The sequence below is a fragment of the Alosa alosa genome, chromosome 21 (genome assembly GCF_017589495.1).
Source record: "Alosa alosa isolate M-15738 ecotype Scorff River chromosome 21, AALO_Geno_1.1, whole genome shotgun sequence".
Taxonomy (NCBI): Eukaryota; Metazoa; Chordata; class Actinopteri; order Clupeiformes; family Clupeidae; genus Alosa; species Alosa alosa.
Window position 1 is genome coordinate 12,413,775 of NC_063209.1, and position 14,837 is coordinate 12,428,611.

The 14,837-nt window shown below is 42.6% G+C and overlaps 2 protein-coding genes across 4 annotated transcripts in view; one reads left to right on the forward strand and one right to left on the reverse strand.

The window, feature by feature from the left end:
* The first annotated feature begins 6,991 nt into the window (after positions 1-6,991).
* Positions 6,992-8,301, forward strand: LOC125286648 (ovomucoid-like). Its single transcript, XM_048231861.1, has 4 exons — positions 6,992-7,227; positions 7,495-7,535; positions 7,620-7,729; positions 7,894-8,301. Exons 1-4 carry the CDS (start codon positions 7,179-7,181, stop codon positions 7,937-7,939), a joined length of 246 nt encoding a protein of 81 aa, XP_048087818.1. The 5' UTR covers positions 6,992-7,178; the 3' UTR covers positions 7,940-8,301.
* A 2,465-nt stretch (positions 8,302-10,766) lies between these two features.
* Positions 10,767-14,837, reverse strand: part of neurl1b (neuralized E3 ubiquitin protein ligase 1B) — a 44,418-nt gene continuing 40,347 nt past the window's right edge. For all 3 annotated transcript variants that reach the window (XM_048231862.1, XM_048231863.1, XM_048231864.1), the window contains exons 3-5: positions 14,063-14,837; positions 12,028-12,153; positions 10,767-11,049 (exon numbers count right to left, since the gene is read on the reverse strand). The exon at positions 14,063-14,837 is cut by the window's right edge and continues 122 nt beyond it. In XM_048231862.1, the coding sequence (XP_048087819.1) occupies positions 10,775-11,049; positions 12,028-12,153; positions 14,063-14,837 (1,176 nt within the window). In that variant the 3' untranslated portion in view covers positions 10,767-10,774. The remainder of the gene's footprint in view (positions 11,050-12,027; positions 12,154-14,062) is intronic.

The window sequence follows — 14,837 nt, forward strand, 5'->3', positions numbered from 1 at the left end:
TATGCGATGCGTTCCATGGAGTGCGTGTACACAGCTTGCTGAGGGTGAGGATGTGGCCACGACACACGTGTTTGTTTTTCATTACTCCCGATCAATTGTAATTCCGTTTCCAATAAATAGCTTGCCAATAAAATTGTCCCACGGCTTTGTTTTCATTAAATATGTCTTCTGTGTTTATATTGAGAGTAGCACACATATTTACGTGAATGTACGCTAAAGTTCAATTATTGGACATAATCAACAAAAACAACAGCCGTTTCTATCAAAGTGCAAATCAATTTACCCAATCACTGTGGTGAAAATAAGTAAGCTTATAGCGTTCTCGCTCGCAGTCAGGTGAGATGGTTTATGCATGCTGATGGCGTCCCCGGGTGGTGTAGACGATTACCTGCAACTGTCCGGAGTCCACGGTCATTCACAACGGATGTTGACAACGGGAGGGAAAAAAAGCAACAAATTAAAATACAAATTAGGGTCATGGTCAGTTCAAGCTAAGGAAATATACAAATTACTTCGCGGCCTTCTCTTCTATCTTTTCCCAGTGGAATAGCGATGTTGTTTGGCAACTTGCCTTTGTAAAGGATTTTGACAACACACAAGGCTGCCATTGACCTAATAGTCTTCTTGGTGTAGTGCTCCTTTAAAATGACACTTAACGTTTTTGGAACCAATGCAAAATAATGTATTCAAAATCTTCAAGTCATTCAAAGTCTGTTTTTGTCTGTTTTGTATTCTGCTATTTAATGTCATTCTGAAGCTGTGGCTTACCATTAATGACTGTTCAAGCTACCCCAAAGAGAAAAGCCAAACATTAACAGATACTTTTATTTGTGCATTCAGTATATGATCCTGAATGAAATTTGAGAGACATATTCTATGGTCTCTGTATTTTAAGCCTACTGGCTTCATATAATGATGCTAAAGGTCAGTCTAGTCACATTATGTGTGACCCATTCGCCAAAAGTGTTGAAATCTAAAGAACAGGAATTGCTCCTGGAGTTTATGCAATCAGAGGAATTAAATGTGGTTGAAATATACTATCGTTCCAGCAATCAAGGGAAAAAGAAAAAAGAAAGAAAGAAAGAAAGAAAGAAAGAGAGAAGAAAAACTCAACACGAAAGAATAGCATTTTTGTATAATGAGTCTGATAGGTCTAAAATCTGCTTTTCAGTGACACTTTAATTTCACGGCTGGTGATTGAATATTGTTTATTATTTAGATTTATTAGATGTATTAGATTGAGACTATACATTTTGAGACTACTGCAAGGACTCCACAATTGCTAATTTCTGACATCTATCAGTTTATCCATATAATTTTCTGTACAGCATATACCATCTAATATAGATCCCCTCCATTTTCAACCCACACTTAATTACTTCCAACTTTCCCCAATCAATTAGCATTTGACCATCCTATATGATAATTTTTGCAATTGACCATAAAACGGAATTGAATAAGGAAAGATAGTCTGCTTTGACCTAGTCTGCTTTGACCTGATGTTCAGCAGTTCAAAGGTGTGTCTACAGAAAAAACAATGATTTCTTTCAATATCACACACCATTAGCACATCATGATCATGCAGAGATAAAAAATAAAATAAAAAAGTGCTTTACATGTTTTGGAATGATTGAAAAAAGAAAAGTGTGAGAACTTTCTCAGAGAGACCAGATCTGAGAACTACACTGTTAAAGGTGACACTGAAATTAAATATTCATATTTGCCATTAGTTTTATAGCCTAGCCTGGGACCTAAGGGTGAGGTAGCAGTCATTTGCATGAATAACCATTCCCTGAAAGTTTCCACCTAATTCTTCAGTCAATTTCATGCTGGGTGTAAATGACTTTTCTTCCTAAATCATTCAAAAAAGTGTATTAAAAGGATTAAGGTTTTAAATGTTGCATGAGAAGGTTTCACATCTGACCCCCATCTTTTTGTTATTTTTGTTATGCTAGAGATGCAAGGGGCCTATGTCAAACCTAATTTAGTGAAGGAAATGATCAGGGGGAGAGCGATCCCTATCGTGACACGGGGATCACATCAAGTCGAGGCTATCTATTTGCTAATGGTTGTTTGAGATGCTGCGTTTAGAGCAAGCTTAGGGGAATTTACCGGTGATTTCCCACGTGGCCCTGCACCATAATCCTGAAAGCAGCCACTGAGAAATATATCACGTTCAAGGTGTGTCTGCAGAGAGACAAGAAGGATGTCCTGGATCTGATGTCCTGAACTCCAGTGATCTAGAATTTTGGAAGAGGCCCAGTAAAGGAGCTAGAGAAGAAGCAGCTTCGCAGACGGCGATAAGAGACCAGTCCCAGATTTCATTTGGAGGGGTATCCAAATAAAATGTCTTTTAACCCAGTCAAGTCAAGTTTATTTATTTAGCGCATTTCATACACATAGACTCCCTTCCCAGGGCCACAATACATCCCTTCCCCAGTGTGCTAACCTGTTGAGCATGGCTGCTATTTATTGGAATTTATTGAGTTCTCAGAGGCTTTTTGTTAGATAGTCTAAATCTCAGCCTTTTTTGAAAATGCCAAGATTTAATGAATACTGTTATATTGGATGTGGACTGTGTTTAGTCATTGAACCATAAATAATGAAGTTAAATAATAGAAGATAATTAGATCACTGATTTGTGAAACTTTACTTTGAAAGTCAGATTCAACTGAGGGGGGGGGGGGCACATGCTGTGAATCTGTAAATTACACTCTCTCACATAAAACTGCATTCTATGGGACGCCCCTGCATGGTGTCAGATGAGAGCCGTGTGTAAACTCTACTCTCGAATTCACAATTTGCGCCCACAAATTTGTGATGTGTGTGCACAGTTTCGCAATCTGTACCCACAGTTTCGCAATCCATGCCCACAGAATAGTACACTGAACATATTTTTGCTACCCATGCCCATGCGTATGCATGGTTTTCAATCTTTGCCTATGCAAATCTGATGCAGAAACATGCAGCATAGACACAGAAAAACATGGTTCCACAAGCCAGTTACCCATTAACAAATCTGCATATTCATGGTAAGACAAATTTGCAGCTTGACATTCAGAGAGAAATTATGATGAAGAAAAATGTATCTACAATTATGTGTTTCTTGGAATATTTTTCTTTATCATTGTCAAGTGAACTAAGGCATAATGGACTGTACCCTCCATATAATCTCATTACTAATGTTTGAAGAGTGCATCATAGATGTTTACCCTGATGGTATTGTCTGTACATAAAACAAGCTGTTTTATCCATTTGAACAGAAAATAGGAGAACCTACTTTTAAAAATATGCCTTTGGAAGTACATGGCCAGTCTGAATTGAATTACGTCTTTGATTTACATCACATCATTCAAACTCTTTCATTATGGGTTAGAGGACATTAAAAGTGGATGCTCACCAAAATTACATTAAAGAATAGTTTACAGTTATGTTAATGGAGTTTTCCAAGCATATTTGTCCAAAGGTCCTGATGATTTAAAAGAGAATATTGACAACAATGTGCCACAATATTTCTTTCAATCTAAGTTTAAACAATTTAGATGATAGTGTAGCTAAGTAGTGAAATAAGCTGTTGTTTAATTTTAATTAGAGAAAGGGTTCTCTTTTCCCTTGAGAAAAGAGTTAATTGTTACTCGTTTTTTTGTTGTTGCTGCTCATATTTCAGCATATCTATCCACATAACTTTAGACAAAACAGACCCAACTATGGCACCAAGCCCTGGATTGTCATTTTTAGCCATATTTCAAACACAGTGCTTTCAAGTCATCATCACGCCTCTCCCCAAAAGATACTTACTGTCAACTGACTCCTGCTCCAGACTATATTTCACACTTAAGACCAGTTATGAGATGGCATAACAGTGCCAGGCTTCCTCTCCCAGGGCTGTAATTCAGTATGGTTCAGTGCTGCAGTGAAGGGTGTGGGGGTGGCAAGAAAGCCAGAGAAGAAGGGCATCCGACAGTGCCAACTCTAAACAGAAGCTAAGACAACATAACAGGATAACATTCAAATGGTAGACAAGTGGAAATGTTCTCTCCTTCCACAGACATTTACTTGTATCTTATACCATATATATCCACAATATTTGTGAGCCAACAATGGGCTTCGCCATGACACCTCATTAAATCTGGTTTTCTATTTTCAGCCGAAGCTGTGTTGTATTGATTTTAATGTGGCGGTACAGTGATGTATCCTAAGCCATGTAAAAAAAAGCAAACTTTAAAATTGAGTATGACGACGTCAGGCTATAGAATATCCATATTGAGCGCAAAATTGTCAACATTTTGAAAGATCTATAAGTTTAAGCATATTCTAATTAGCCTGCTGAGACTGCACTAAGTAATAATGTAAACGGAATGGACGGAAGATGAAAATTGGACAGAAGTATCGGACGGGTTTCATGAATAAGGTGGATAGTGAAAGAAATGGAAATGGAAAAGGCAAGCCTCATTTCCAGCCCTACAGCATACATAAACTTTGCCTTCATCTTCAGAGCAGTGGACGTGTTTATGCATTTATTTTGACCATCCTGACAGACCACAACAGTGGGTGGTGAAGATGGGGTGGTGGTGTTGCCTGACAGAGAGCGAGAGAGAGAAAGAGAGAGAGAGAGAGAGAGAGAGAGCAGTCAATACAATGCAAAGTTGTCCAGTAAACATACTGTAAACAGTTGGGAAGACAGCCAACAGGCACAGACGTTTCTGTGCCCAGGGCAAGAGAAGACATCTGTGGAGAGAATACACACCAGACGATCCCTGGATAGATACACCCACTGCTGAGAATGCATAACATGAACACCGTGTGCCTTGAAGGTCCAGTCTGCAATTCTGGGAAAAAAGGTTGTTTATGTTTGTGCCCAACAGCCAATGAACTCTTGTTTGTGCCCAACAGCCAATGACTCTTCTGATCCTTGCTCCCGAAGCAGTGTTTTGATTGGCTTTATTGATTATGTTGACAGAGCTAGGACTGTGCATGCAGACCGGAGGCTTTTTGAGTGCATACAAAGAACTGACAACTAGAATCAGAGGCCGTACCTTTAAAGCTGGTTTTATAACCAAAAAAAGGGGCATTCACGAAAAATCCCCAGTTAATGCTTACGCGCTCAAACTATCAATTTATGTTTTAAATCCAGTAGATTATTGATGTGATTTTGCCATGGTATACGTCTAATACATAAACATGAAATGTCATGGAGGACGCAGAACTGAAATGTTAGTGTGATGTGATTTGACTGTGAATATAATAATAGATTAAGTGTTAGTATAATTTGTAATTTTGTTATTTGTATTTTAGTATATTTTTATATATTGTATTAAGTGTTAGTATAATTTGTATTTTAGTATATTTAGCATATTCTTTATCTTCTACTGTCCATACTGCTTAGTTGTGTTTTTATATTATATACTTTAATTACTCTTCTGCTGTTAAAGAATGTGTTTGTCTTGTATGTATGCTGCTGAGACCTTGAATTTCCCCTGGGGATCAATAAAGTATCTATCTATCTCTATCTATCATAAGGGGAAAATAAAGCTATTCCATAGATATTCGTCCCCACTCAATCACTATACTTAGAAAGACAGGCACTTTCTTGCAGTGGCAGTAATATGTTGTTTCTGTCATATTTACATACTTACTTAACACTCCCTGGCAGATCAGTGTCAAACTGTACACATTACAAATAAGAAAAGTATTACACTTGTTTTTGTTCTCATAATCCATAATCTCATATCAAAGAAGGATAAGGAAGTGATCGAAAGACTGAATAACGGCTGACTAGCGTATAAACTACAGTATATGCCTCAATGTTTTCTTTATTATAGCAAAATAAATTGTGTTTTTAAGTACTGTTGAGTGCTGTCCTTGTTTTTATATATAAAAAAAATGTATCTCGGTACTGCACTTGCTAACTTGGTATCAGCTGTGTCTCTCTATTCCACCACCAGTGTGGGTTGGTTGTTCACATGAAGTATTTGTTTATGCCAATAAATCTGGGGCATTTTAGTGATGTGCATGGTGGCTAGGCACAACATTTGTTTATCTTCCTGCTTCTGTCCTGATTTTAAGGGATGATGCACAGTGGCCCCAGGACTGTTTCAGTGAAGCTGGTCCATCTGGACTCTGTAGTTATTGTCCTTTGCCATGACAGCATACCTGAAACAGTGCATAGTGCACAATGCAGTGCACAGTGCCACATTTTTCCCATTCAATCTTGCACTCAAATAAACGTTATAGTGTCACACGTCTTATGCCTATTTCCATAAAGTTTCACAGGCTAATGCATAATCCGGTGTAGGTTATGACCGAATCATTCCTTCATTTAATGTAGGCTAGCCTACTACTGCTGTTAATAAGTTGTGTGTGCAAGGCCGTGTTTGAATTCTAAATTAGGCATTTGCGTGGCGATAGCCTTGTAGACGCATCTGCTTGAAAAGTGGTAAAATGTTATCACTCGGGTGTTGAAAAGTAGCCAGGCTACCACAATACATCATGTAGGATATGCCTGTATATCTGCAATGTTAATGGTTGTGTAATTAGTTCCTTAAACGTGTCTGTTTAACTCGGGTACGGGTCGGGTGTCAGTTTTATTTAATGCGGGTCGGGTCGGGTACGGATTTTAACTAGCTCTGGTGTCGGAAAACGGGTCGGATGCGGTTTTAAACATGACGGGTACGGGTGGGTGGGATTTAAAAAATTGGACCCGTGCAGGACTCTGCTATGTTGGTCATTTCAGGCGGTCGCTTGCAACATAGTGTGAAATTAAAATCTAGTAGAAAATTGTGTTTAAACAGTCAGACAAATGCGCCATAAACAAAACCTCCGGAGAGGTAGGCCTACAAATTTGTCTTTGCATGACAAAAACCCTGAACGTACTGGTAGATCGGTCAAATAAGGCGTTTGACATGGCGTTTGATGGATTCACCGGTTGGTAGAAAGGGAAGGGAGGGTTTTCGCATCATTCCCGCGCTGTTATAGTGAAGACCAAACGCTGAAACCTGTAAACTAAGCTGAAACTTTCGGACAAACAGGTGATTCGGTTTCTCGTCCAAACAATAGGCTACGCCTCCAAAGGGGCGTAATAGAGACACTTCTTGATGTAGGCTAGTCAGTGCATCTCAGAGTACGTAATACATTGAAGTCCACTCACCATTGTGCCTACCAGAAAGACTGCAGTTTTAATGATGCCAGCCATGGCGAGGATTGTCATTGTGATGTTTGGTTTGATCGGTAAGTTCCTGTCGCAGTTTTCTTTACAGGCATGAACGAATTCTTTAACGCAATTGATCTCAGCGTGGGCTACAATTCCGAGCTGGCATACTTAATTTGGCGTGTTAATAACTCTTAGACCAGGAGCGGTGAGATGTGTGATTCGCTCTGTTTGTTTTGCCTGAATGCTCTCTAAATTAGTCTAAGTTAGCGTAGGCCTAGTTGTTCATAACAGTGATGCAACAGTCCTTGTCATTTGCCTGAAAAACCTTTTATTTGTTTTGAAAGCTCTTGCAACAGCGGCATATATTCCAGATGGCGCAACAGAGGTAGGTGAACTTGTCCATTGGGCTACTTGCGAATGTTTAGTTTGGATAGCATGGGTTAACGGTTACATAATGTTATTTCTGCAGGTCGACTGTACGGAGTACCTTCTCCCAATGTGTACGCGCGAGTATGATCCTCTCTGTGGAACGAACGGCGTGGAGTATTCCAACGAATGCATGCTGTGTCTCCACAACTTGTGAGTTGATAAATATGGTTGGCTAAGCCTTATAATGTCAAGTGTTAATGAGGAGTTAATATTATCCTTCAAACTTAGACCTATAGTTTCAGCAGATGCGTAGCCCTAAGTGTTTTCACGTTGCCCAATGCCCACAGATTTTATATACACCTTTACCTCAACAGGGAGGCGAAGGAGAACATCTTCGTGAACCACAAGGGTCCATGCTAAATCCAAGGTCAACGACCCCATCACACGACAACGTCAAGTCTTCCCTTAGGTGTACCCGTGGCTCACATTTAGGACATGTTAACTTACTAAATAACTATATACCTTTCTGGTGCACGTCCACTAATTGTTGACAATTTTCCATGGAATCAATTTCCATTAAAGAATTGCATTTAACCTTTTAGTTTTGTGCTTTTAGTGTAGAAAACCAGGTCACAGTTTTCACCGCATTTTAAACACGTGTGAAGATTGCCCAGACTTGTTCAGTTTAGTTACTAGACCTAATGGAATGTGTTTTAAATTCTTTTAAGTCCTGTTCCCTGTTTCTTTACATCACTTTTTAATAATAAAAATGTTAAAACCTAGGTGTAGTGTTTGCAGTGAATTGCATCGTAGTAGGATAAATATGTAGGGCCTAGGCCTAACGTCAGGTTACTGAAATGAGAGAGCCTAATGCAATGAAAGAAAGGACCTGACACCGAAACACAAACACATTAGAGGTGACACACAGAATATTTAATGTGTAATGAGTCAAATATATTCAAATGTACAAACACTACAAGCAATGGCAAAAATAGAACCACACTAGAATTTAACTGTAGAGGCGAAGAGGACGGAGAGAACCACTTGGTAAAGGCTGACCTCTAGCGTTCATTTGTACGAACCACACTCTCGCGTCATCAAAGTATCATTTGGAAATATGTAGATTTTTACAAGCACACAAGACAAGATTTACATTCACAATTGATAAGGTTTACTTGTCAACCCTGTCCTGAGAACGTGTTTGAAAAGTCTCTGTTTTACAGCAGCTTTGGTTGTGAATTTGATTATTTGATTTCCAACATTGTGATGATACAAGGTACTCAAGTCTTGAGACTGGACACAAACCAGCCTTGGGGTGAAAATTATTTTTCTCAGGAAAATAAGCCAGAATTACATTGCATCAGTCCCTCATTTTGACTGTCTTAGATAGGCCTACATCTAAACAACAGGTCAGTACATAGAAATATCACTGACAAAGAGACATCAGTAATGGTGAGTTGAATTTCATTTTCAGTGGACCTTGGATTTATGGTCATAAGCACATTGGCTCATTATCCCAGTTTAGCGGGAATGCAGTGGAAAGAAATGAGGTGAACCTTGTCATATGCCGAGTGGGTGGACTCAACAATGAGGAGTTACTGTTGTACTGAGCTTGTGAAGAACCATTTGATTAGAGCACCTATGGAAGAATTGCTGAGGATATTGTTTTTTCCTGTGTTGAATTTATAAGTGGCCAACAAGTGAAATTATCCAGGATTTTGTTCTCTGGAATGTTGTATGTTGAATCTTGTGTATAGATGTCTTAATGTCACCACCTTTGTTTCTTCACCTCAAGCACAGTTTTGCTTAAAAAAACATGTCTGTGAAAGGTAGTGCAATTTCCTTTTCTTCTGCTAAGGCACCAATTTGAACTCTAAACTGCTGTCGTATTGTGGGAACCACACACACACACACACACACACACTCCTGGCCTCCTACACAAAACTTGTCAACAACCATCTGTGAGAAAGCCTTTCAGTAGTTTGTGCGTAGGAACTTTTGTCCAGCTTTATATGAGCACGACTACCTATAACAGCAAACTGCGATGCTTCTCTCTTGTTAACTGAACTGGCGTCTACTGCTAAATGAGCTTGATCTGTCATGCTGAAAAGCTACGGCTGAGCTGCTGCAGACTCAAGTACGGACGAGATGGTAGCTCTGGATTCCTGAACAATGCAGAGAAATAGCAATCTGAAAAGAGTGCAGCGATCGGTTCTTTTTTATGGTCATAAAATACAGAATTATGATGACATATAAATGTATTTTACACAGTCATACAATTTGAAACATACATGTACAGTTTGGATAACACAATCATTTAATTGAATACATAACCATATTTATATATATTAAACCCACAACCAGGACCAGGCTTTCTCGTATGCCTTTAGCGTCTCATGTCTATGTCAAACTACTCAAAAGTGCAACCAACATGCCAGTTTTCTCCTGTTGCAATCGTCACACTCTATTTGCATCTGCCAAAGAAACTTTTTAACCTCAGAAAAAGGTCGTCCCAGCAGGAAATATTCCCCGGACTGATCCTCTTACTGTTCAATTCTCTCTTGCCATCCTATGTCCATTCACAATCACCTTCTTTGAAAGAAAGAAAAGAGAAAATATATACATGAAACATAGAAAAAAAAGGATGATTGTCGTATTTGAAGTCATGTGCTGCTTCAAGGACAAAAGCTCCAAGATCAAAGGCACTAAAATACATTTTTTGTTCCTGGGTACAAGACTGCTCGCAGCGGCTGCTCCTTGCTAGTCATTGGCCGTGCTGCTTGCTGGGTCAGCTGCTACACACAACAGTTCCTCACCTTCATCAGCTTTGTCCACTACACATCATCACCATGACCACCCTGATCGCCTCAAATCAGTTCCCTCCAGAAGGGGTCTCTATGATGACATAGAGGATAGTAATGGTAGGCTTTTTTGGGGGGTGGGTACTCTATGAATCCACAGTCATTAGCCAAGTGGTGTATGTGTGTGTGTGGGGGGGGGGTTCCTTCCCCCTGCCCTAGCTGTGGCATTACAAGTGGTGTGTCAGGCTTTAGAAAGTAAAAGTCGAATGACATATTTATTCGGACCATTCACTAAACCAGCTGATTGTGATTAGCACAACTCTTAAGCCAGGTGATCAGCTAATTAGTGAAATCACCTATGTGCCAACAGGATGAACCAATACGTGGCACGATGTGGTACTTTCTGAAGCCTGAGTTGTCCACCCCCCCCCCCCCCCCCACTGCTGCTGTGGCCTCAGGGCCGGTAGGTCTTAATGACGTCCTTGATCGGCCTCCTGCAGATGGGGCAGCAGGCATTGATCTGCTTCTTGAGCTTCAGGCCGCACTCGTGACACAGGCACATGTGTCCGCACGTGTAGATGACCGTGTCCACCTCCTGGTCGAAGCACACCGTGCACTCGCCGCTCTTGCTGCCCCCGCCGCTCTTGCTGCCCCCGCCTCCGGAGGGCGCCTCTGGGGAGGGTAGGGTGGGCGAAACCGGTGGACTCAGCGGGGAGCTCGGGGCCGTGACTGGTCGTGAGGGAAAAAAAAACGAGAACGAAAGAGAGAAGGGGAAAAAAAAAAACAGCCATCAACAAAACTGACTGGAAACACTGATTGTTGATGTGTCATGTGCAGTGTGATAATTCATTCCGGATGGCCATGCATGTTTTTTTTATCTCCAGGGTAAAACTTGTAAATCCACTAACGTAAAATACATAACCATGCGTGTTTAGGACAGGATGTTTAAGGGACTGAGGAGCCTGCATATCCACCCACTGTGCTGGACCTGCACAGGCTTGCTATGATAAATGTGGCCTGTCACACATCACAAATGTCACCACATGTCACTGCTTACCTGCTGCATGTCCCTGAGGTGACTAAAAAAAATAAACCTACCCAACCTGCTCCTGTTCACCTTGAACGCATTATAGATTCTACATCAACAAACTCTAAGACACACAAGATGTATGAATATGACATTAATAGTGGGACTGTTCTGTTGTAATTAGAATATCTCAGAACAGAGTAATGCTTTTCCTCCTTCGTTTCATTTCTTCCTTGTCATGCCGTCACCTCATAAAATCATGTATATTTATGATAAAATGGTAATAGGCTGATAAAAGGCTGAAGGTTACACACAAAGTGTTTTTTCCACATAGAGGAGCCTCAGATGGTAAAATAGGTTCCCTGCTGCAGAACACTGTGATTAAGTGCACAAGTGCAGGCCACGGACATATGACCTATAGATTCCATATAATCAGGTGGCTCTGAGTAAAATTAGTAGCCTCCACCACAGCACATAACCACATCTGTGCTGCATCTAAACCAAAAGGGCACTAATGCAGACAGCTTTTAGTAGAACCTGTGAGAACCTGATGGCTTTTAGTAGAACATGTGGGAACCTGTTGGCTTTCTGTATAACCTGTGGGAACCTGATGGCTTTTAGTAGAACCTGCGAGGCAGTGTCCATTGACAGAGAATAGGCCAGTGGTGAAGGGGACTCACCCAGAGATGACTCAGAGGCGGACGAGGAGCGGTTGACGCTGAAGGCTAGGTCGGAATCACTGTCGTCTGGTGAGCTGCTCTGCGAGATGGAGGGAGAGCTGAGGGGAGGGCTGGCCTGCAGAGTGCCTGTTCAGAAATGCAAACAGAGCCTGTGATTATGAATGGCAAATGACAGGACACTAATGAAATGTACTGATTTGTACTGATGTAAGGATCCATTGTTTGATTAATATCTGAGAGGTGGGTGGGATGGTATTGATGTTATTGTGTATTGTTTCATTACATTGTGATACTTTGATTGATAATAAAAAAAATATTGGTTGACATTGAAAAAAAAAAAACATTGGAGAGTAGCTACTCTGTGAAGCTTCTGGAGCTTTCTGTTTGATCCTACAAGATGCTGCTTTCCTTCCAGCTATTCTTTTAGCCTCCGCGCTCTGCCTTGAGGGACTTTTCAGCACAGAGAGAGGCCCTCCGAGATGTGTTACATAATTGGGCTTGATAAAACTTCTGTTTTTTAGAACTGGGGCCAGTGGCGTCATGCCTGATCCCATAGTCCAGCTCGGCGGTGAGAGCTTGCAGGGGACGGGGATTATGGGGGAGTGATCCCATGAGCCTGGGCAGTGTCGCCCGAAATAAAGCCAAGCCAGACTCCGACTCGACTCGGGGGGGCCAGACTCACCAGCAGACGTTTCTGCTTTCTCAGAAAACGTCAGAGTGGAAAGACAACATAATAAACATCCCTCTGGAATGAGCGATTCTCATGGAAACAACTGACTTGAACAAATGGCCACGGCTGGGAATATTCCGGTTGATTTAGTGCAAGTCAAGTCGAGGGAGAAGAAATGAACAAACAAAAAAATGAATGTTTACGGTTATTATTGTGTGTTTTTCATTACTTCATAAATCAAGGAAGTCCCAGCTTTCTTCCATCTGTATGTCAACAGCTTCCACTTCTCAACCACTGTAGACGTGCTAGACGTTTCCAATGAGCTCTACACCGCTCGTCCACAAGCGACCAGTGCTTGGCCAGTGACTGTAACATGGATATGACTTGGCTTAGACACAAATTAGAGCAGCTGCTCATCTGAATTATTCCCGGGACGAAGCTATTTAGACCACAGCACGCCTCAGTTCAGGTCCAAATGAGTGGTGTCAGAAGCAGTCAAAGGCAGCAAAGAGCTTAGAATGCCCGACGTTCTCCGCCACTATTTCAACGATCCCAACGATTGTCACGAATGATTACTGCTTTGTTTTTACTAAGAGGAATAGATCTTGCAGCACAGAGAGGAGAGGGTAATTGGGGTCGAGTAGCTAGGGGGAGAGTGTAGTACACAGTGAGGCCAAACTACTCCACTATCTGAAAAAGAGTTTCTGTGTGTCTGTGTGTGTGTGTGTGTCTGTGTGTGTGTGTGTGTGTGTGTGTGTGTGTGTGTGTGTGTGTGTGTGTGTGTATCTGTATGCGTGCAAGTGTGTCTGTGTGTATCTATTATATGTGCTTCATTGAACCATAGTCCTTTATATGGTGATTGTTCTTAGTCAACACATTTTCTTTTATGGCAAACTGTAAAAATAACTTTAACCGTGAACTTAACCTTGTTCTATAATCATCATTAAGTGAAAGGCTAAATTAATGCACAGGGCCTGGCCTGTTTAAAAACATCTGCTAAAAGGAGCATTTGGATGTGTGCTGTGACTTTGCAGTCTGTGCAGGCTGTTTATTGGGTGTTTTATGATGACATGTGTGTACTTGCTTCTTGTCTCTTGCTCCATGTCAACACATTTTCTCTTGTCTCTACATAATAAAAGTGACCTTGTGCAATAGTCTCATTCCTTGACAGAGTATGCTGTTAAATGCTTTTTCTTTAGTCGCAGGAACTGAGCTTCTACGAATCCCTGGCAAAACCCGAGCCTCACGACACAGACCAGACACACTGTTTAGTCTTGCCCCTGACGTTCTTGGCAAACCCCCCACCGACCACCGATCACTCCCACCGATCCATCATCCCTCCCCCTGTCCGTGCTTTGTACTCACCCAGGATCCTGAGTCGGTTGACGGCGCCGTGGAGGGTGAAGAAGGCCCAGAGGGGCTGCGAGGCGTCCACGCAGAGCAGGCGTCCGCGGGCGCCGCCGTTGACCCCGTGGTGGACCTCGCCATTGGGCAGCAGGCAGAAGCTGAGCACGTCGCCGGCGCAGGGCATGGGGAAGCCGCGGTAGACCACCCAGTACTCCTTGCGGTCCAGCAGCAGGTTGGGGTCAGCGGGCAGGTCGGCAGCCTGCAGTCCGGCGGGGTCGCACGAGGTCACGCCGAAGAGCAGCGCGCCCAGGTAGGGCAGGCCCAGGTGGCCCACCTCCACGTAGAGCGTCTCGCCGGGGCGCAGCGGCCGGTCGCCGAACACCAGTGTGCGGCTGCCGTCCAGGAAGTGGACGCAGGCGGCCGTGCGGTCGGCGGACAGCACCACGTCAGAACCGCGCACGGGGTGGAAGTGGAGGTCCGTGTCCAGGGGGGAAGAGGAGGAGGAGGAGGCGAGACCGCCGCCACGGGGGGAGGTGGAGGAGGAGGAAGAGGAGGGGGGCGCCATGAGCCTCGGCCCGGCCGAGGAGAGGATCAACGGCGGAGGGGTGGTTGGCCCGACACCACCGCCGCTGCCGCCGCCGTTGGACGTAGATGACGTCGAGGAGGTGGAGGAAGAGGAGGTGGAGGAGGTAGGGTTGTTGAGGGCGGAGGAGGCGGAGGGCGAAGAGGAGCAGCAGGGGATGAGCTGGTTGTAGGGCGCCAGCTGCAGGGTGGCCATCTTGGCGGCCGCCGC

Coding starts and splice junctions, on each gene's coding strand:
- LOC125286648 (XM_048231861.1), top strand. CDS start 7,179: ATGATGCCAGCCATGGCGAGGATTGTCATTGTGATGTTTGGTTTGATC. Junction 7,228..7,494: donor TGTGATGTTTGGTTTGATCG/GTAAGTTCCTGT, acceptor TTGTTTTGAAAG/CTCTTGCAACAGCGGCATAT. Junction 7,536..7,619: donor TTCCAGATGGCGCAACAGAG/GTAGGTGAACTT, acceptor TTATTTCTGCAG/GTCGACTGTACGGAGTACCT.